Below are 22,469 nucleotides of genomic sequence, written 5' to 3' on the forward strand. Positions count from 1 at the left end.
GACATAATGTAGAGGGGGGCCCAGTATACACTTTTTGACTTGAGAAATCCAACAAGTCTACCCACTGCTCGCATGAAGATTGGGATATTGGATAACACTATGCTCAATAGAGAAGCACTGAGAAGTTATGCAGATTACCTTACAAGAAATGGCCATGAGATCGTTCCTATGCAGGATGCACTTGAGTGTTGAGTTTTTGTCTCCTCCTGATTGTTAATTAACCAATTCATTTAAAAGACTAAGCTACTGTTTGTTACGAGGGAAATGAAAGGGAGAGGAGGAGAAGAAAAATTTTAACAAGCTTTATTTAAAAAATTAGAAAATTAGGGTTTTAAAATTTTAATAAAAAAAGAAGTAATATAAAAGAGTAATAAAAATTAATTAAAAATTTTTAACCCCACATTTTAAATTTTTTAAATTGAACTTATTAAAATTTTTCTTTTCCTCTTCCTTTTTTTCATTTTTCTTCATACCAAAGGAATGTAGTAGATAGTTAAGGACAAAAGGAGAATGACGTGTTCAAGAGTAATGTCATATTCCCGTCTAATATGGTTAAGTGGATGTCTTCTGGATTATAATGTATTAGGAAATTGATGATTGATGATACAACGCGTAAATTGTGATTATAGTAGAGTTTATTAAGATTAACAATCTATAAATTTCCTTCCTCTGTCCTCAATGTATCAGAACAAAAATTGATACGGATTCTCCTAAAAAGTTAGGAAATAACTTGAAAGCAATAAAATTTTGATGATTGCACTAAAAAAAAATAAAAATAAAAATTTGATGATATAAAACTCTTATTTCTAGATCCTTAGTTATAAAAGATATCAGATACTTGCTGTCAAGAATACAAACTCACAAGTAAATACTTGCTAAAAAAGACTTCTTATTCATGACTTGATAAATTAATTACTACAAGCCTACAACTGACTCTTTAAATAGATAAATTTTTTAATCCTAATGAGATTCTAAAGATTAAAAATATATATATTCTAAAGATATGCTATCTATCTGGATTTTAAATAAAAAAAATATAGTAACAAGATATTAAAATAATATCCTTGAACTTCCTATTTGGCAACTCATCCAAGGACAAAATTGGGAGGAGATTCCTATAGGAAATGGTAAAACTGCAATTTTATTTCTTATCTTATTTTTCAAGTTCACCCAGCACTTCGATATCTTTAGTGGTATTTATGATACACCCAACATTCTAATATTATGTATAGTGCATTCAGTAAAAATTGCACCTAATAAATAAGATTAGAGGTAAGATTATACATTTATTCTTTTTATCCAATAATTTTAAGTTATGGGTAAAACTGCATGTTTATCCTTTTTATCCAACAATTTTAAGTTATGGGTAAAATTGTGAGGTGCAATTTTTCTTGAATGCACTATAAATAAGATTTCAATGCTAGATGCACTAAAAAAGATTATCAGTAAAATTGTATCGCGCTAAAAAAATCAGGGTGTTAGATATATACGGGAAATAAGATTAGGACTAAAATTGTAGGTTTATTCTTCTTTGTAGTTCCCGGGCTCAGACTTTAATAGTTGAAGCCATAAGGCCATATATGAAGTATTAGTGCCAAGAAAATAAAGTGAATCCATTATCTTCTCTTCTTTTCCAATTTATTGCCCCGCCACTTGCTTTTATCCTTCTACCCCCTAATTTTTATAACATGAATCTATGTACAAGGCTGGTCAAAAAAAGAAAAGAAAAAGAATGTATGTACAAGTGTTCTTTTTTTTTTTTTTTGGCCACCGTATGTATAGGTTTACTTGCATTTTAATCTCAGTGATATTGATGACCCCAAAAAGGGAATTGAGGTCGCACATGGCTTAAAATATGAGAAATTCATTCTACACACACACATAATTATATATATGTCATATACTATTTCTGGTCTTTAATATAAAACCTTGTTTAATTTTTATTTTGATCTTAAATATAAGACTCCAATCCAATTTGTCTATAAATATTTATGTATTTTTTTTGAAGGTAGTTTTTCTAATAATGAGAATTCTAACTAGCACACTTGATTAGTAAGGATATTTTAGAAAAATCAATACCTATTTATTACAAATAACTAACTTAATTTATTTTCTTAATATTTTCAAATTAGTCAACTAGCTCTTATAATTAGAACCGGAGGTAGTATTTATTTGATATTGATAATGGTGATTCTGATCATACCATATAGATAATCCAAAATAATAATTCAACTAAAGAAAAGGATATTGATCCAACCTTTGGTAGTTTTTTTTATAAATAAAATAAAGCCTTAAACACTTAAAAAATTCTATTATATTATTTGGGATTATATATTTTTGCGTAATTTCAATTTGAGTCCACTAAGTTTTTAAATTGAAGGTAAAGTTCTCCTAACGTTGTTTATTTGAGTTTAAAATTTATTTAAGGAGTATTTTTGGCTTGACTAAGTCATTACTATACACTCTGATGTCAAATCTCAACAAATAATTAAAATCATAATTTAATACTTTTATAATAATATAAGACCTAATTAATTAATTTGAATAGATTTAACATTTTGGTTAAATTAGTTAATGTGATATATTTTTTTAAAAGATACCCTAAGTATCTTCTTTGATTCGTTCCCTCCATCTTCTGCTAATTATTATTGGGAGAATATTAATAGGATTAATTTAAAAAAATTGATAAACATATGAAATAAGTCTTATATATATTATCAATATCAATTTCTCAATTAGGTTTTATATTAAAGATAATAAAAGTATAAGCTGGACGATACCTTTACTCGATTCATTTGCAGTCCTTGCAAAGCAATTTTCCTTATTAACAATTTTGTCCTTGTTTAAAGAGGGAACAAAATGTGGAACTAATTAGTTTGATTAGCAAGGGTTCCCTCTGTTGCTTATTTAAATCTATAATCTAGAGTTTCAAATTTTTTAACCCATTCTGATAGAATCTAGTGCTTATTATATCAAATTAGAATCATATAAAATAGCAAGCTCAAGGAAAAAAGTGAAGGGAAAATTGGGCAAAACTTTCCCATTAAAAATTTTATTGTTGAGGAGGACTTAAATTAGAGCAGCGATGCTTTGTGTACATAAAATTCAGAGAGTAATTGTATTTTTTATGGATAAGAATTTATCAGGTCATCCTCACCAATAAAATTTTTAATAGGAGATTTTTTTCCTTTTCAAAGTGAATCTTACTTTTATTAGCATATTTTCTCTTGAAAAATATCTTCACCAATTTAATTCCCCGCATAGAATATTCAATATATATTTTTCCAAATAGAATATTCAATATGTAGCAGTATTAGTTAATACTCCTCCAATCTTAATGTAAGATTTATTTAACTCATTCCATTAAATTAAAGAAATTAAGTGAGTTAGTTAATTATAAGAAATATAATATATTTTTCTTAAAATATCATAATCATTCTTTTTAATATCTTCTTACACTGCTACTTGATTATGGTTGAGGGAATATTAATAACGGTAACTTAAAAAAATTGATAAATATTAAAAATAGGTCTTATACTTAAAATAAAAATTAATGCATGTATTAATGACTAGAGAATTAGTTAATTAAACCTTAAACTTAGTATTGCATGGAATCTAAAAATGAACAGTCATAAGTTGTCTTTTACTTATAATATTGACATTGATATTAATTCACAGTACCAAAAAAATATTGATACCAATTCAAATTTAGATGAGGTGATATTCTTAAATTAAAAACAAAATTGAAAAAATTAGAGAAAAATCTCATATTAAATTTTTGCTGATGCTGATAAATTTTCATATACATAAAGTGATGGTATTTTGTAAATTTTGTACAGGACGCATATACTTTGATTTGAGTCATTTTTATTAATAAAATTTTTCATGGGGAATTTTAAAACAATCTCCTCAATCAAATTCTTTTGATATTTATTTTTTATTCAAATATTCGGATATTTGAATTGAAAATTTTACTAAAAAAATGTCAAATGCTTTTCATTTTAACCCATCATCGTATATAAACATCCGAGTTTGTATCCGCTCGCGTCTCGCTCACACGCTCAAACTCTCCCTCTCTCTCTTCCCCCAACTCTGCTTCAAATTCAAGCTGTCTTTTTTCTCTCACTATATAAAGTCTAAACCCTCCCTCCCTCCTTTTCTCCCTCATTGCAAATCTCTTTGGAATTTCGTTAGCTCTCTCTCTTTTCCGCCTGCTTCTTTCTCTAGAACCTTACGCTCCTCTAGGGTTTTGGCTTGTTGCTTGGTGGTGTAGGTGGTGGCCGTACACCTTCTAGGGTTTATCACTGCCCACCGTGTTAATTCTTCACTATGGCCGCCGAGAGGCTTAGAGATTTGAGCCAGCCGATTGATGTGCCTTTGCTCGACGCCACTGTTGCTGCCTTCTATGGCACCGGATCTAAGGAAGAGGTCAGGGCATGGTCCCTCCAGTACTTTAACATAACTCGTATTTGTTTTTCGGGAAGGGCGGGAAAATGGTGGGGTTTAGGGGGCAATTGGGTGCTGGTTGGGTGTCTTTAGTGTCACTCAGTATTTACTGGAACGTTCAGTTTTGGTTTAGTGGGTTCTACTCGCTCATTACCGTTTTGGTACTAGATAATGTGTGGGGCAGCGGAATGACGCGAGTTTGACTGTTTTAGGGTTTAATTCTCGTATCGCATTTGTGTCTATGTCTTTGAGGAGATAGCGTCTCTTTCTTGATATAGTACGATGCTCTTTTGTTTGTTTACTCAAAAAAAATTGTGAAATGAAGTTTTGACTGGCCCTCATCATTTAACTCTTCATAGGCTGTTCATTAGCATAATCCTCGTAAACTATCTTTTTCCCCTTTTTGACACAATTGAATCGAAAGATCGAATCAATGGTCGAATACACAGTTGCACATTCAAACTGATATGTAGTGTGCCTAGTCTTCTACAACTGCTGTTATATATTTTGAAGTGCTTGAATAAACTCGATTGGGTATGAACTTTGAACAATCTCAATCACAAATATCAAATCTGGTCAATTTGACTTGCTTTACTCAACCTCGTTACCGTGATATATATCAGAGGCTGTTTTAGTTGTATTTCTGGCGAGTAGTCGAGTTCCCCCTAACTCTCAACCTTTCAATTTATGACAATTCTTTCTCTTACATTGCAGAGAAATGCTGCTGACCAGATTTTGCGAGACTTGCAAAATAATCCAGACACTTGGCTTCAAGTCATGCATATTTTACAAAACACTCAAAGTCTGAATACTAAGTTCTTTGCCTTGCAGGTTGGTGCTTTTTTTCTGGGTTTGATCTAGACTAAATTCTATGTTATGGGGAACGATTTCGTATGCCAATTCCTTTTATAGAAGGTTGATCTTATTTTGATGATTATCTAGGTGTCTTTAGGTGTTCGGCAGGATCCCATAATGCATCTTTATCTAACTAATGTCTAATGTTTTGGGTGGGGTCTTCGCCCAAATGCATGTGCAAAGTACAACATTTGCCATTGCCAAGTACTGTAGGAAGTATGGATTTTGATGTGAACACAAGACACAAAAAGATTTCAAGTATTACTTAGTGCTGTATTATGTCCATTATGTGTGTCCAACGTGTGTCACAGTTACATCTCGTTTTTTTAAGTGGTTGTGCTTATTGGTCATTATAGACGCATGATATCGGGGTACTGTGGAATTTTTTGTTGCAGCAACATGCCTTGATTTGTTTTTAAAAAAAGCAACACGTCCTGATTCGTTTCGCTTGTGGTTTGGGTGAAGATAAAGATATGTATGCTAGGTTGGTCGTACTAGTAGTGCATCATATGGTCAAGAAATTATTCTAGTGGGTTATCAATGAGGTATGGAAGTTGTAATCTGAGGTTTTACTGAAAGTAGATGCAGTTTGAGTTGAATTATTTGAGGACTTGCAGTATCGTGTGGAATCCATATTTTTGCTAGTCTCCTAACATGTATCTTTAATTTTTAGGAGGTTCATGTCATCAATGGTCTAGGGATTTATCTTTGTCTATGAGCCAGGCTGATTTATGTGTTCAGGATGAGCTCAATGCTTAATCTATTGTAGCTGGTGCGTTTTGTTATGGGATGGCCATCAAGCTCATGCCAAATATTGTGTGGAGACATTTTTGTGGTTATTCAAGGAAATATGGAGTGGATTTGCCAATTTAAATAAATAAAGATGATTTCAGTCAAAGTGAGCCAAAAGCGCAGTTTACATTAAGTTTAGTGCAAATTTTATAAATGAGGTTTTTTGTCATAAGAAGTCACACTTTTATTACATATTTTTACTGAAATGCGGGGTTAAAAATTGAATTGGGTAGACAAAATGCTAAATGCAGAGGTTAAAGAGTGGTTAGGTCAATGGATTAGGTTGTTCTGCCTAGCAGATTGGCCCAAAAATTGTGTGGGAGTATTTTCTGGACCCATTGACCCTAAAAGTCAGTCCCAGGGCTTGATCAACAGAGTTGGTCAAGCATGCCCATGGGCTGAACCTTCCTGTTCCTGGAAATACTTTATCATAAGATACGAATACGACTATGGACCTTTTTTCAACTATTATATGGTATTTACGTTGGACCTTTAAATGATTGAGCCCATTTGGCTATTGTTGCAGTGTCTTCCTAAGGATGAACTGCTAGGCGTTAAATTATTATTATTTTTTTTGAGAATCTTACTTATAACTCCTTTTTTAATTAATGCACCAATTCTCTGTTGTCCTGCTTTTACAGGTTCTAGAAGGTGTGATTAAATACAGATGGAATGCTCTACCTGTTGAGCAGCGAGATGGAATGAAGAACTTTATCTCTGATGTTATTGTAAAGGTATCAGCCATTATTAGAGAAAGTTAATCTTTTGTTATCAATAGTTTCCTGAGTGCCTGCTCACGTTATTGTTACATGTATATTTGTTTGTTCTTGTAGCTTTCTAGCAACGAGGCCTCATTTCGAGCGGAACGGTTGTATGTCAACAAACTGAACATTATTTTAGTTCAGGTAAAATACTGCAGCTCCATAATGTTACTTTGATGTTCATTACTCTTGTGGTTTTCTTTTTTGTTGATCTTTCAATTAATATATTCTATGCTTTTCCTCACCTTCATTAGTTTTAGATGTGCTGAGATCTCTGTCCTCCTTCCTCTTCTTTGGTTTTCTTGTGATGCCTTATGTTTGCTATGCTTATTTATCATGGTTAAAAGTATATTTTCTTGAACCTTTAACTTGTTATGTAGGCTGTTGCTTTGCCCATTCTTTTTAATATGGATTGACAAACTTTCTTTGAATGGAACTTAGTTGTGTTCTTGGTGGCATATGTTGTATCTATTGATGGTTATGTGCTGTACATAATGGTTGGCGTATCTTATGCAGATATTGAAGCACGAGTGGCCAGCAAGATGGCAAAACTTCATCCCTGACCTTGTTTCAGCAGCCAAAACTAGTGAAACAATTTGTGAGAATTGTATGGCTATATTGAAAGTGAGTCTATTCTACCTTTATTCCTCAGATTTGATTCTTTTAGTCAATACATAACATATGCATGTTCTGTCAGCTTCTGAGTGAAGAGGTTTTCGATTTTTCAAGAGGAGAAATGACTCAACAGAAGATAAAAGAGCTTAAACAATCACTAAATAGGTAACTGTTGACTGCTTTTGTATTCCTGAAAAGAACTGGTTATACATTCTACGTTGTCTGTTCAATCGGTGGATTTGCAGTGACTGAGAAATTTACTTGGCTGTTTACAGTGATTTTCATCTCATCCACGAGTTATGCTTGTATGTCTTATCAGCATCCCAACGGACTGAACTCATTCGTGCAACATTATCTACATTACATGCCTTTCTATCTTGGATTCCCTTGGGATATATATTTGAATCGCCCCTGGTTGGTGCAGTCTTCTCCTTAATCTATGCCTTTGAAGGAAGGAAAATCGTAATCATTTTGGTATTTGTCTACTTGACAGCTTGAGACGCTCCTCAAGTTTTTTCCAATGCCGGCATATCGGAACCTGACATTGCAATGCCTAACTGAGGTATGTGTTGCATCATCTGAGTACTTTTTTTCTTCCCATTTTTTGAAAATGTCACTCATATTTCTTTTTTTCTGCTTACAGGTGGCAGGACTTCAATTTGGGAGTTACAATGATCCGCAGTACATTAAGATGTGTGAACTGCAATATGTTAAGATGTATAATATATTCATGGTTCAATTGCAGGTTTGTTGGATATGTTTCATTCCCTTATGTAATATGCTATGTTTCTCATGTCTCTGCTTCAGTTATGTTCTTTTATTTTGCTTTATTTGTTTGGCTTTATGTACAATTTTGTGGGTGATTATTGGATGGCTGCTCTTCTCTTCCCCCCCCCCCCCCCAAAAAAAATCGCAGAGCATACTCCCTCCTACTACAAATATACCAGAGGCTTATGCGCATGGCTCCAGTGAGGAACAAGTAAGTGTCTGTAATTTGTTGATGGAAACAGAATCTTGATTTGCTTGATAACTTGTGCATCATCTGTCTGAGACCTTGGGTTGTTTATTTTAATTTTAGGCATTTATCCAGAACCTGGCGCTGTTCTTGACTTCATTTTACAAGGCAAGTGTTTTTTTTCTCTTGGTTCTAATGATTTGATGAGGACGTGTCTCTTTTTTATTTTTCTGGACACGAATGCTTTTTTCATGACAGTAGTCTCACTTCATGAATGGAACACTATCAAATTATATCATCCGTGTCATGCATGGGCCATGTTAAGAATTGATCTAATTTTTCCTGTGTACTGGCTTATGAAACATCTGTTTTCCGGCAGCTACTCCTTCTTGTTTTCACTTGTCCTCTTTCAATCTTTTTTATTTTTTAATTTTTTAATTTTCGGTTTGCTTACTGGGGATTCAGCTGTCTATTGATGTTAGTCTGGTGCCCTTCTCTATTTGCAGACTCACATTAGAATTCTGGAAACTTCACAAGAGAATATATCTGCTTTGCTATTGGGTCTGGAATATCTTATCAACATTTCGTATGTAGATGACACAGAGGTTTTTAAGGTATGTTCAGGTTTACATTTGCCTTATCTTTGCTCACACGTCTTATTCACTTATTTATTTTGCACTCTTCTTATCGTCGCTCCCTCATGTTAATCTCTATCATCTGCTAAGGTGTTTGCTGATTTCTCTGAATATTTATGATTTGTTTCCCTCTTTGATTTGCTAAACTAACAGGTATGTCTGGACTATTGGAACATCTTGGTATTGGAGCTGTTTGAGGCACACCGCAATTTGGAAAATCCTGCTGTTGCTGCTGCAAACTTGATGGGTCTTCAGGTGTGTGTCTCTTGATAACTGAAATTAATTCCTGAAATTAGTTGCCAATCTCTTGCATCTCTTTTTGTCTTTCCCTTGTCCTGATTAATATATTGTCTGTTAGTGTATGTGTTAGAAATGTGGTGTTACAATTAACAGGTCTCGGCCCACTCCAAGGTGGCGCTCAAGTATATTGTTCTGTCCTAACACTCTGGACCATGGATGAAAAATATGAGTTTTACTTCAAAGTTAAAGAATATTTAGCATCGTTCAAATCTCAACTGTTTTGTTTAGTGACACTTTCTGTAGTAAAATCTGAATTTATCCTGTCTATTTTACATGGAAGTGTTGCTTATCAATGAATTTCAATGGATCTAGTAGGTTCCAATGGTGCTACCTGGTATGGTTGATGGTCAGGGTTCACAGGTTCTTCAGCGCCGGCAGCTTTATGCTGGCCCAATGTCGAAGTTGAGATTGCTTATGATCTGTCGTATGGCTAAGCCTGAAGAAGTTCTTATAGTTGAAGATGAAAACGGGAACATTGTTCGTGAAACAATGAAAGATAATGATGTTCTTGTACAATATAAGGTAATAAAATGACAGTTTTAGTTCTGCTAAAATTGCTGCTGTGCGTATGTATTATATGTATTTATGTCTGTGAGTATATGTATGTGTGTTGACATAGAAACAACACACAAGAACTCAGAACTTCTTCCTTAGGCCATTTTTCATAGTTTACATGCTTTGGCTATAAATGATATTGTGAAATTTTGAAGAACTTCCATAATGTCTTTTCTACATGGCTATTAATATAATTTGATCAAACAGAGTATGAGGGAGACTCTTATCTACTTGTCGCATCTTGATCATGAAGATACTGAAAAGCAGGTATGTGATTTTAAAAGCATAGGCTCTTTTGAAGTTTTGAACTGATTCTACAGTGAGGAAGGCATAAATTTTTTTTGTTTGTTCTTTTAGTTATTAATATGGTTATTATATAAACACTGTAATGTCGTTTTCTACTTCCAAATTGCTTTACATTTTATTGAATGGAACATCAGAATAAGCTCTTTCGTACTTATGTTAGCTTCTCAATCTTAAATGTTAACATAAGCATACCAAGTTGTTCAACGCTTCATGAAATATATTATATTATTAATGGAAACTAAAGAACCAGAAGACATGAATGATGGCGGTTTATCTATGGCTTTTTTAGGGTGACGTGACTCGCTAGTAGATGCTCATTATGAAATTGTTGCACTTCTTTGCCTACTTGGAATCTTGATGTGGGATTGTCCTTCTTTGTTGGGTAATACGCAGATGTTGAGGAAATTAAGCAGACAATTGAGCGGTGAGGATTGGACATGGAATAATTTGAACACTCTCTGCTGGGCAATAGGGTCCATATCTGGTTCCATGATGGAAGATCAGGTACTGCTCCATGTTTCAGGGTTAAAATTGATATGATAACTAAATATGCACGTTACAAAATGACTCTCCTTTATAAAATCATAGTCCCCAAACGTTTGATGGTGGATGCTGGCACAGGCAACATATCATACAGCATTTCATGTGAAAATACATGCCATGCTAAAAATAGGGCCATATGTCAATGGAGGTCTTTCCCTCTATGGTGTGCTGTTCTTCATCCTTCATCTTTTGCTGTATAAACTTCCAGACTTGACTCATGCTGTCACTGTTATTTCCTCCACGTCTTAGTTTTCACGACTTCATTTATAACTGACTTGCTTTTTCTTACTTTTTGGATTGTTTGAGTTATCCAACAGCTTACGTTTTGACTTGATGATTTAAGTGATTTATCTGCACTCATTTTGATTTAAAAGATTGATGCATCTAAAAAATCAATTACGTAAATGGTTAAAGTTTTCATGCATGTTTTGTAATGTTTTGAATAGCGTTCTCTTTGTAGTGATGTTATTTCTATTGCTTATTGTCTAAATTTTGGATCATTGGCAGGAAAACAGATTTTTGGTCATGGTCATCCGGGATTTGTTGAATCTTTGTGAGATTACGAGGGGAAAAGATAACAAAGCTGTTATTGCTAGTAATATCATGTAAGTCTTCTTTATTCAGACCTCTGGTTTTTGGAATTTTCTTGTTTTCCTTAACATTGTCTGATTGTTTCTGGTGGCAGGTATGTAGTTGGGCAGTACCCACGCTTTTTGAGAGCCCACTGGAAGTTTCTAAAAACTGTTGTTAATAAGTTGTTTGAGTTCATGCATGAGACGCATCCTGGAGTTCAGGTTATTTGTTCACCCTCATGGCTTTATTTATTTATGCATGTGTCCTTGTTGGGTTTGAGCTTGGAAGTGATGAATTTGATTAATTTCTTTCATGCTTAAACCCACCAAGAACGCTGCAAGTAAAAATAAAGCTTATGCCTCTGATACGTCTAATGTGGATCCCATCTGTCGTTTATGTTCTGCAGTTTACAAAAATTTGTATGTTTTAACAAGTCTATGCCTTCTTTAGTAATTTTGTTGCCTTTATTTTTGGGGAATTAGTGGAAAGAATACGAGTCAAATGTAGAATGAGCAGAAGTTAGAAACCATTTAATCAATGGAGTAATTTATAAACAAAAAGTTCAAATTTCTTCACCTTTTTGTGCTTTAATTTTCTTCCCTTCCCCCCCTCCTTTCTTTCCTTCCCCAGCAAAGAGGGTATAGTTAATACACGTGATCAATTATATTAGTAATAATAGGGTTAGCGGAGTTTATAAATTTATGGTCTCACATTTTTGGTCGCCATCTTTAATGTTCTGTGGCTTGCAACAGTGCCACTCTTCAGTACACATGTGCATATGAACGATAATTGGAAATATACATTGTCTTATCAATGTAGTGTCGTAAAACAACATATTCCCTTTAGTCTTCGATGTAGGAGTTAGTTGAGCCGTTTGCTTTGGTTCTTAACATACAATTTCAATCTTCTTTGTCTTCTATATTTGTCGTTTTTCTTCCTAACTAACCCCGTCATTTGCATGCATTAATGTGTGCAATTAATTGGGGTAGTTTCCGATGCAGATAATTACAACTAAGGATTACAGGGAAATCAACATATCTTTTTTAACAAATGACTAATTTAATTAATTTTCTTAATCTATGTTGATTAATTATCTACCCCCATTAGGGACAAATTATTATAAATATTACAAATATGCTTAAAAGAAGCTGCGCAATTAGCTTCTAAATATGATGGGATACATTTTATGGTTTTAGCTCAATACTAGTGAAATTTAAATATATATGCTGCTGAAACTGCACTCACTCTGCCAGTATCTCTATGCTTATTTTCTTTCAGGATATGGCATGTGACACTTTTTTGAAAATTGTTCAGAAGTGTAAACGTAAATTTGTAATCACCCAGGTAATATTTGCTTCAAATCCCCTCTCCCTATAATTAAGAATGGACGACACAAGTGAATTGTGCTTGTGCACAATGCCATAATATAATATTTACCATTATTGTTTTTTCAGGTTGGTGAATCTGAGCCATTTGTATCTGAACTTCTCACAGGCCTTCCATCGACCATTGCAGATCTTGAGCCCCATCAGATTCACACATTTTATGAATCTGTATGCCTTTTGGATTTCTTATATTTAAATACATGAAGATTGTCCTTGTTATATTTATTAATGGTGCTTCTTCTTGTAGGTTGGCCACATGATTCAGGCAGAATCTGATGCCCAGAAAAGAGATGAATATCTTCAACGCTTGATGGAACTTCCAAATCAGGTTCTTTCTTTGCTTGAAAAATCCTCTCTCCTTGCTTTTCCCCCTTGCTGCATCTGTGGACTTGTATCATATTTCATGAATTATTTTCATCATGCTGTTTCTGCAGAAATGGCTTGAAATCATTGGGCAGGCACATCAAAATGTTGAGTTTCTGAAGGATCAGGAGGTGATCCGAACCGTGCTTAATATATTACAGGTATCTAACCAATCAATTATGTATATAATCGTTGTATGATCTATTTTATAATCTGATTTGGATTTATACAATTATCTGTTTTATAAGGCATGTACCGATTTAGTTGCGGACTTCATTTTATTTTGTTGTTTGATCTGTACTCTGCTAAACGTCAATTTTCTTCGACTTGGATATGACTCTTGGCATGTTATTCCTTGAATAACAAGTAGCCAAATAAAACATGAACGGGCTAGCTTGATTTCTAAATTTGGTATTTTATGGCATACCAAAAATTGGTTGTGTATAGTTAGGCCAAAAAACAGTTAACTTTTCTTAAATTTTTTACAGTTTATTTCCAATTGTAGTTATAGTTATATGCATGTTTTTTCCCCCTCCTGGAACATGAAATTATCTGTATCTCTAGCTCATTAGTCTTGCCATGTACTTTTTCTGGTTCGATACTGTGGATTTGGCTCCGGATATTGAACTTTATGATTAGCAACAGTAGCAGAAGGTTCATCCCATCACGTTACTATTCTTGACAATGACTTGGCTGTTTGGCAGTTGGAGCCATGTGTTGAGCCCCTTTGCTAATAATAAACTCTTTTATGTTTCGGTTTCCACTATGGTTGATGTGCAATGTGACAGTATATTCTAAGTCTTTATCTTGATTAATTGTTACCTTGTGATGACTAAATTGTCACTTGAATCACTCTGCAGACAAATACAAGTGTTGCATCTTCTTTAGGAACATATTTTCTGCCCCAAATTTCGTTGATCTTTTTGGATATGCTGAATGTGTACAGGTATGTTTATGTAATATATGTGATATATTGAAATGACCATAGCATTGTGGATATTCAACAATCTGTTTGATTTGTTTCTTCTTTGCTGGCAATTACCAATGGTATTTGATTTCTGGTGCAGAATGTACAGTGAGCTTATATCAACAAGCATTTCAGAAGGAGGCCCGTATGCATCTAAAACATCATACGTAAAACTCTTGCGGTGAGATTAATCGAGATATGTTTACCTTGCACAAGCCATTCAACTATCTGAATGATTTTTGATATAATGGCATTTTGTGCAGTTCGGTTAAGCGGGAGACGCTTAAGTTGATCGATACATTCTTGGACAAAGCTGAAGATCAACCACAAATTGGGAAACAATTTGTGCCCCCAATGTTGGATCCTGTTTTGGGAGATTACTCTAGGAACGTGCCAGATGCTAGGGAATCAGAAGTTTTGTCACTTTTTGCTACCATTGTAAACAAGTATTCCTCTCATTCTTTGTTTTATTAATATTTTTGTCTCCTATACTTTTATAGATTGAAGCATGTTGCTTTGGTATTTCAAGTTTTCTTGTATAGTTGTGTCATTATTTTGTACCTAGCTTAGCCCAAAATTGGATTAGCCCAAAAATGCAAGGGGGTGAAGTGACATTTCCCCATTTCTTTCATATGCTTGCAGATATAAAGCTGCAATGGTTGAAGATGTACCTCGCATATTTGAAGCTGTTTTTCAGTGCACACTGGAGGTAAAAATGTGGCCTATTTAGCTATGATGTAAAAGAACTAGATTAGCGTTAGATGGTGGTGCGTGTAAAAATATATTGACTGATCTGTTTTTGTCTTTAATTCTGTTTTACATGCCTTCTTGATGTGCTTGCAGATGATTACCAAAAATTTTGAAGATTACCCGGAGCATAGGCTCAAGTTCTTCTCTTTACTCCGTGCCATAGCTACTTATTGTTTTCCTGCATTGATCTGCTTATCAAGTCAGGTGTTGTTTCGTGTAGCCTCTCTTCCTTCCCAAAACAAATGGCATGTCAATTAATTAATTTTCAGCCTCTGTAGTATGTTGTGGCTGATGTTGTTTGTGATAACTGGCAGCAACTAAAACTTATTATGGATTCAATTATATGGGCATTTCGGCATACTGAAAGGAATATTGCTGAAACTGGTCTTAACTTGTTGTTGGAGATGCTTAAGAAGTTTCAGGTGTGGTTTGTGCATATTATTTATTTTTTAATATTGCCTATTATATGTTTCCAGCAAGGCTCTTACCTTTTTTTTTTTCCTTTTTTTTTTTTGGGGAATTAAACAGGCATCTGAGTTCTGTAATCAGTTTTATAGGACGTACTTCTTGACAATTGAGCAAGAGATATTTGCTGTTTTGACAGACACATTTCACAAGCCTGGGTTCAAATTACATGTTTTAGTTCTACAGCATTTGTTTTGTCTGGTATAGTATAATAGTTGTGGTTCATCCTTGTTCTGTTTTACTTTGTCATGGAATATATTTATCGAAGAGTTTGAATTTCTTCAGCTGGAAAGTGGTGCCTTAACTGAGCCACTCTGGGATGTTGCTACAAATCCATATCCTTACCCAAGTAATGCTGCATTTGTCCGTGAATGCACCATAAAACTTCTGAGTACTTCATTTCCCAACATGACCTCATCAGAGGTAAAGTGAATGATGAATACTATTAATTTTTAGCTGGTCAGAACAGATAACTCATTTCCAGTAATTTTCAGGTTACGCAATTTGTCAATGGACTTTTTGAGTCTACCAATGATCTGCCTACATTTAAAAATCACATAAGAGATTTTCTTGTGCAATCAAAAGAGTTTTCAGCTCAGGTAATGCTGATGTAATATATAATTGATTGTATTGTACTATATTGAGGCTTTCCTTTGATCAAGGATGAGATAAGTTTGGACTTTTGCTTGTAATGTTGTATTAGAATTTTTAACATTACCTCTTGCCAGTGAAAGTATTCAATTATTGTGAAGCTAGATGTTTGGCAGTTCTCTGGTCATCATGGTGTTTGCTTATTTGAAGTTTTTTTTCTCTCCCTTTTTTGGCAACACATGGAAAGTTTTGACGTCCATAACTGCAGATCATTTCACATATGTGCTTTCCATTTGCTTATCACGCATGTAATACTTAATCCTGTGATATCTCAATCTTGACAAACTTGGTCGATTCAGGATAACAAGGATCTCTATGCTGAAGAGGCTGCGGCTCAGAGAGAGAGAGAAAGACAAAGGATGCTGTCTATTCCGGGGCTTATCGCCCCAAATGAGTTGCAAGACGAAATGGTGGACTCATGAACCGTGTTGTAACGTGGGAATTGATATGACATTGTTTTTGCAGGTGCCTTGGGTTGAAGCTGTAGACACTTCGAAACAGATGTGCGCCATTTTTCTCCCAAAGTTTAGTTTTATGCTCCTCCCATGATTTCACGATGGGATTTGGCTTTGGCAAAAAGGTTGCTGATTGCAGAGGTTTGGTTGGGCGGCGATACTGCCTTGTTTATTGGGTGAGTGTAGATTATTTTAGTGGCTAATTTAGGAAGGGTAATATTGAGTCCTGTCCTCTGTAAGGGAATTGAAATTGATGAAGGCTTCTTTCCAATAGTTTCACAGGATGGATTGGATGACTCAAATCTTAGTATTCATTACTTCTCTTAGATCTGACCTCCTAACCTCTGGCTGTTTGTGCAGAAAACCCTTGTGTTTTTTTTTATATTTTGTATTCCCCCCCCCCCCTCCTTTTTTGAAGGATCAATTTTTAGGGCATTAATGTACACTCGCTGCATTTAATATATGGGCTTCGTGGTATTAGTGTTTCTTTTTTGAAACATGTATCCTACCCGCAATTTTTCCTCCTCCAACTCAAACTCGAGTCTTTCTTTTTTTTTTTGGGATATTCTAGGTAGGTAACGATGTATTGAATAAAAATCAATCTGTTGTGGATTGGCGTGACTTCATACAGGCTTCTGTGTGGGGAATGAGAGTCTAGCCTGCCTTCATAAAGTGGAACTTCTTTTGTTGTTATGATGGTAAAAAGATGGATAATAGTTCGACTTTGAATTCCTTCCTTTTCACTTCGCCGGTTTTTTGTGACATTTATCTCCATCGAAATTAACAGTAGCCGTTTCCTAGAAGACATTAGATTACCTTGATACTGAAGTTTTATGTATGTAAATACTATGAATTTCTCTATGATGATGTGCCCTCGTTACCTGAATTTTTTATATCATCGAGTAAGTTTTCCAAGATTTTTTATATTTTAACATAGGGGGTGTTTGGCAACCCTCAAAAATGTTTTTTAGGAGTATTTTTTTACAATTTTTTTACAAATTGAGGTAAATTTTTTTAAATATTTGTTTTGTGAACCGTAAAAGTAATTTTGAAATTATGGTTTGGTTATATCTAAACACTTTTAATTAATTAGCAATCGTGGTTTTTTTTTGCTAAAAAATAAAAAATATTTTAAAATTTTATAAATTACTTAATTAGATCAACAGGTTTTGGATATTCACAATCACAATATCAATTATTAAAACCACGGTGGAAAATTGAGGTGGGTCTTAAATTTGTTCCTCAAATTTGTAATATTTTATTTAAAATATTTTTATTGATTGCCAGGGATATCTAGCAAGAAAAATATCAATGTAAATGATTAGAGTGGAAGTTTAGGGTTAGTGAATTAATTTTTTTAATTTCTATTAGTTATCTAACTCGATAATTGGATGGCAAATAAAATAACTAATGTTAATATTAATAATCAATAAAATAACGATAACGCAAGCATCCAATAATTCGGAGCAAAAGCAGCGCGCTCATCGTGACGCACCTCAGTGGGCGGATGCGATGGCGTCTATCCCTTCGGAGCCGCCTGTTGGCTTCAACCCTTCAGGTATCAGTATCAGATTTTGGTCTGCGTTGACTTCCAAATTCCAAATTACTAATATAATATTTTTTAATTCTCATATTTTGTTGGCAAAAAAAAAAAAGGAAAAAAAGGCAGAAATCTAACTGAGAGGGGAAAAAAGCAGCGAGCGTATGCGAGGGAAGGACCCAATGGCGCGAAGTTAGAGACTGCAGGCGGTGACCAGAGTTTTAGACCATAAAGTCGCGATCTTGACTTGAACGTCCACTTTGGGTGCAAAAAGAAGAGAAAAAGGAAACCATTGACACTAACACAGTCACACAAGCAGTGAAAGAGAAGAGAAAAGGCTCCATAACTATTATTAAGTAGCGATTAGCGCATATCAGTGAATCAAGGATGAACTTGTTCAGGTTGGCTGGGGATTCACACACCTTTTTGGTCTGCGTTGACTTCCAAATTCCAAATTACTAATATAATATTTTTTAATTCTCATATTTTGTTGGCAAAAAAAAGGAAAAAAAAAGGCAGAAATCTAACTGAGAGGGGGAAAAAAGCAGCGAGCGTATGCGAGGGAAGGACCCAATGGCGCGAAGTTAGAGACTGCAGGCGGTGACCAGAGTTTTAGACCATAAAGTCGCGATCTTGACTTGAACGTCCACTTTGGGTGCAAAAAGAAGAGAAAAAGGAAACCATTGACACTAACACAGTCACACAAGCAGTGAGGAGAGGGATTTGGATCCTCTCAGAATCCTTCTCTCTCAGAATCCTCTCAGAGAGAAGAGAAAAGGCTCCATAACTATTATTAAGGAGCGATTAGCGCATATCAGTGAATCAAGGATGAACTTGTTCAGGTTGGCTGGGGATTTCACACACCTGCTCAGCATAGTGGTTCTTCTCCTCAAGATTCGAACCACTAAATCCTGTGCAGGTCTCTCTTCTTTCAAGTTTTCAAACTCTTGTTTTCCCTATTTATCTCCAGACTTTATAGTTAGTCTTGTCTTCTATTGCTTCTACATTGGTTTGTGCAGAAATAGAGATAAGATGCTGTTGAGTGTTCTGTTTTAGAATCTGGCTTGCTGCTTCTCATTTCCCAATGAGAGGCTGTCGGTTTTTGAGTCCTGAGTTCGATTGGATGATTTTAGTATCTTCCGACGCAATTACTATACTTTTCGCAATTGTAGGTCGAAATTGGGTTTTAAATTTCTGAACTGCTATATAGCTAATGCTAAATCTAAAATTAAGGGGTCTTTGATGTTCAGTAATTGAAGAAAATTGTGAATACGCCACTGTGTATCGGCATTAATTTAAATTTCCTAAGCATGATAGGCTAGCTCTGAGAGCTGTTTCTCTTGCTGTTGGTTTATCCTTATAATTGACTATTAATTCCCGTCTCATTGCGCAGCACATTTATAAAAAAAAGGTTGTTGATGGAGATATCCCCTTCTTGAAACTGTTTACCCTATGTACGGTTAAAGTCCTCTTTGTTATAATGCTCTGCATACCATAAGTTACACTTTTGAGGTTATATACCTCGGATGTATACGCTATGCAACTACTTGTAATTGGCTTTTTTCAACTGTCTTCTCTTTTACTTTCAAAAATAGAATCTCCACATTCTATTTAAGTCCTCTTTTGTTGTCTCTGTTTTTCTTTTTATCTTTTGTTCTGTAAACCTTCTGTAAATTTTGAGGATGTTGAGCAACAGAAAATTGAGATTTAGTATTCTTATCAGACACTGTTAAAAAACTTCATGGACTTTTCTGCTCATGCACTTTATGCATGATATTGTTTACTATTGCTCCTAAAATGACATTTTCCCCATATTTTAGATGATAAGTACCTTTAATCTTGTATATGGCAGAAATGAGAGCTGCGTATCTGTTTGATTTTCATAGCATATTACTAACTGAGTACAAAACCCTGCTCACTCAAACCAATTAGACTAATGCATTTGATTTCTTCCTGTAAGTTCAGAGGTTTCAGTTTATTGTGATCCATATTACAACTAGGATGAAATTTTTTCCTTTTGTCGGATGAATTTTAATGACCTGTACCCTTTTCAAATGTATTGATTCGTTGCCTAAAATTTTACCTTTGCAATTACTTGGTCCAGGAATTTCACTCAAGACTCAGGAACTCTATGTTATTGTTTTCATTACTCGATATCTTGACTTGTTCACAAGGTACTATTCCATCTACAACATTGTAATGAAGCTAGTTTTCATTGGAAGTTCAATTGGCATAGTCTGGTACATGAGATACCATAAAGTTGTGAAGCAGACATACAACAAGGATCAAGATACTTTCAGGCATTATTTTCTTCTTTTGGCGTGCTTCCTGCTGGCCATTTTGATCCCCTGAGTTTACTGTATTGGAGGTTAGAAGTTTATTTTACATTGTGTTTCCTTTATGCATCAAATAGGGTTAGCTGAGTCATTATAACTTTCAACTAATTTCACAAAAACCTAGCTAGGAATTTATAATGACTTAGATGGAATTGAATATGTTCGTACTGAAATTTTATATATGACATTGTGCTTCAAAGTCATCACAAGCAACCAATTGGAGTTGGCAGAGGTTGCGGTGCTCAAGATTGGCAAGTTTTAAACAGTCCTATACATTGCAAAAAAATGTTTTTATTTGGTTTTGGGCTAGTAATGCTTATAGTATCAGTGCTTGTAGATGACCATCTTTAATGGTTATGGCTCAACTTTTTCAAAGCTGTTTTAGTTTCTTTATCCTTCTTTTTGTTAAAAGGTTTAGGCAGAAAAGACCTTTTTCCATGGCTCTGTGTGATAATGAAACCCAAGGTTAAGATTTATATTCCATCAAAATGTCCAGCGAAACTGAATCCATCTTCTACATCATTTCTAGCAAATCCATCATTCAATTTTAATATCTTAAAGGAACTTCTGCGTCATGATTTTCAACTTCCCTGCGTTCCTCCACGAAAGAATCAAAATATTGTCCTAAAGACAACAAACCTATGTTTAAATGTCATGACACAAGATACCTTGGCTATCTATTTTCTTCAAATCCAGCGTATTGCTCTGAGATTCCGTCCCCCCAAGGTATTTTTTTTTAATCTATGATACGTTTGGGTTTAATTTCTGATGGATGCCTGTTTTTCCTTGGGTAGGTATTGTGGACATTTTCAATATATCTTGAAGCAGTAGCTATTCTGCCACAATTAGTATTACTGCAAAGGTCAAGGAATATTGACAATCTCACTGGGAAATATGTATTCCTGCTTGGGTATGTGTTGCCTTTTTAATTCTTGTGAACTGGGTTGGCTGAAATTCTGGATTCTATGCGAGAAAGCGTAATTATGAAAAGCTTTTCAGCGGTGAATCTCCATTATACATGCAAATAAAACTGTGTATCTTAGTGCCTCACCTAGGTAGGAAAATAACTGCCTTTCCAGTGACAGTCCAAGTACAAGGGGTTCAGATTTTAACACTGTCATGAAGTTGAGCTCCTGATGGTTATGAGGTTTCAAGTGATGGTCTAGTTCATTTCATGCTTGCCTGCTTTTAATGAGATATCATTGTTTTATATGCTTTAATTTTGACCTTAAAAAACATGCTTTCTCAATTTCATATGGATGAAACCACAATACAGAACGATGACCAAAGGCACTGAATGCACGAGCTTGAAAGTTTCTCAACGGAATGAATTTAATTACACTACTGAGTTACTGGATATGCATGAGACCATGAGTATTGTTCGAGTTTGAGAAACAAGAGGATGCTGAGATTTTGAAATGCTGATCCTATAGCTTCAATAACTTTGTCCCCCCCCCCCCCCCCCGGTTGGATGAATTATACTTTACAACGTGGTATATCCTCATTATAATGTGATGACACTTCCTGGTTGATGTTCTTGCAGCGCATACCGGTAATTTGAACAAAAATCAGAGGATATGTTTATAATTTCCTCAATGAAGGTTTATGTAGGTTTAAAAAATATTGCAAACTTTTGTTAGCATAACTAATAAATGTCTCAATAATTTACATTTCTTTTTTCTTAAAAGAGATGTCTATGTACATTTTCAAAAATAGAAGGGAGATTCAATTTTTTTTTTTAATGTAGTTTATTCTACCTTATTTGCAAGCATATCTGTCTATCCATCCATCTATCAATCCTTATCTTTCTCTGCAAAAGCATTTTTGGAAGACAATGTGACCCTTAACAATTGGCTTGTTTTTATTCAGCTGGAAAAACAATGAGATATTGAAGCTTCCTGCTTGAAGACAGTACATAAAATAGCTCAGTGTCATGTCACAAAGGTTTTGGAAACAGCCATTGCTTTGCGCTGAAAGCTGTTTTTCCTTTTGTAAGATAAAGACAGTGAAAATACTCAGTCATGTCACTTTCCATTAGAAACTTCCTATACTTTTCCAAATAATACATATCAAATATAGTGGTGAAACTTGAAGATGAAGTTGCTATTTTGAGGCTCAAATCAATGCAAAATTGTGAATCAACTCCTAATAATATTAAGGGGAAAAACATTTTGGGTAACTATATTTTCCTTAATTTTTAATTTGGTGCTTATATTTTTTT

The 22,469-nt window shown here is 34.5% G+C and overlaps 1 protein-coding gene and 1 pseudogene across 1 annotated transcript; both read left to right on the top strand.

Annotated features, from left to right (window-relative positions):
• The first annotated feature begins 4,130 nt into the window (after positions 1-4,130).
• On the top strand, positions 4,131-16,875 carry LOC114722708 (protein EXPORTIN 1A). Its single transcript, XM_028908802.1, has 32 exons — positions 4,131-4,428; positions 5,161-5,277; positions 6,735-6,827; positions 6,927-6,998; positions 7,371-7,478; positions 7,552-7,634; positions 7,745-7,883; positions 7,963-8,031; positions 8,113-8,214; positions 8,386-8,448; positions 8,548-8,592; positions 8,931-9,038; positions 9,213-9,314; positions 9,675-9,881; positions 10,122-10,181; positions 10,614-10,724; positions 11,271-11,368; positions 11,449-11,557; positions 12,615-12,680; positions 12,791-12,889; positions 12,969-13,049; positions 13,156-13,245; positions 13,945-14,030; positions 14,152-14,232; positions 14,315-14,497; positions 14,694-14,760; positions 14,895-15,005; positions 15,116-15,223; positions 15,330-15,467; positions 15,552-15,689; positions 15,761-15,865; positions 16,217-16,875. Exons 1-32 carry the CDS (start codon positions 4,330-4,332, stop codon positions 16,337-16,339), a joined length of 3,261 nt encoding a protein of 1,086 aa, XP_028764635.1. The 5' UTR covers positions 4,131-4,329; the 3' UTR covers positions 16,340-16,875.
• Positions 16,876-18,682: 1,807 nt separating this feature from the next.
• On the top strand, positions 18,683-21,804 carry LOC114722710 (ER lumen protein-retaining receptor-like; annotated as a pseudogene).
• The last annotated feature ends 665 nt before the right edge of the window (positions 21,805-22,469 follow it).

The sequence above is a fragment of the Neltuma alba genome, unplaced genomic scaffold, assembly GCF_004799145.2.
Source record: "Neltuma alba isolate B1F8T4 unplaced genomic scaffold, ASM479914v2 tig00012105_pilon, whole genome shotgun sequence".
In the NCBI taxonomy this organism is placed as follows: Eukaryota; Viridiplantae; Streptophyta; class Magnoliopsida; order Fabales; family Fabaceae; genus Neltuma; species Neltuma alba.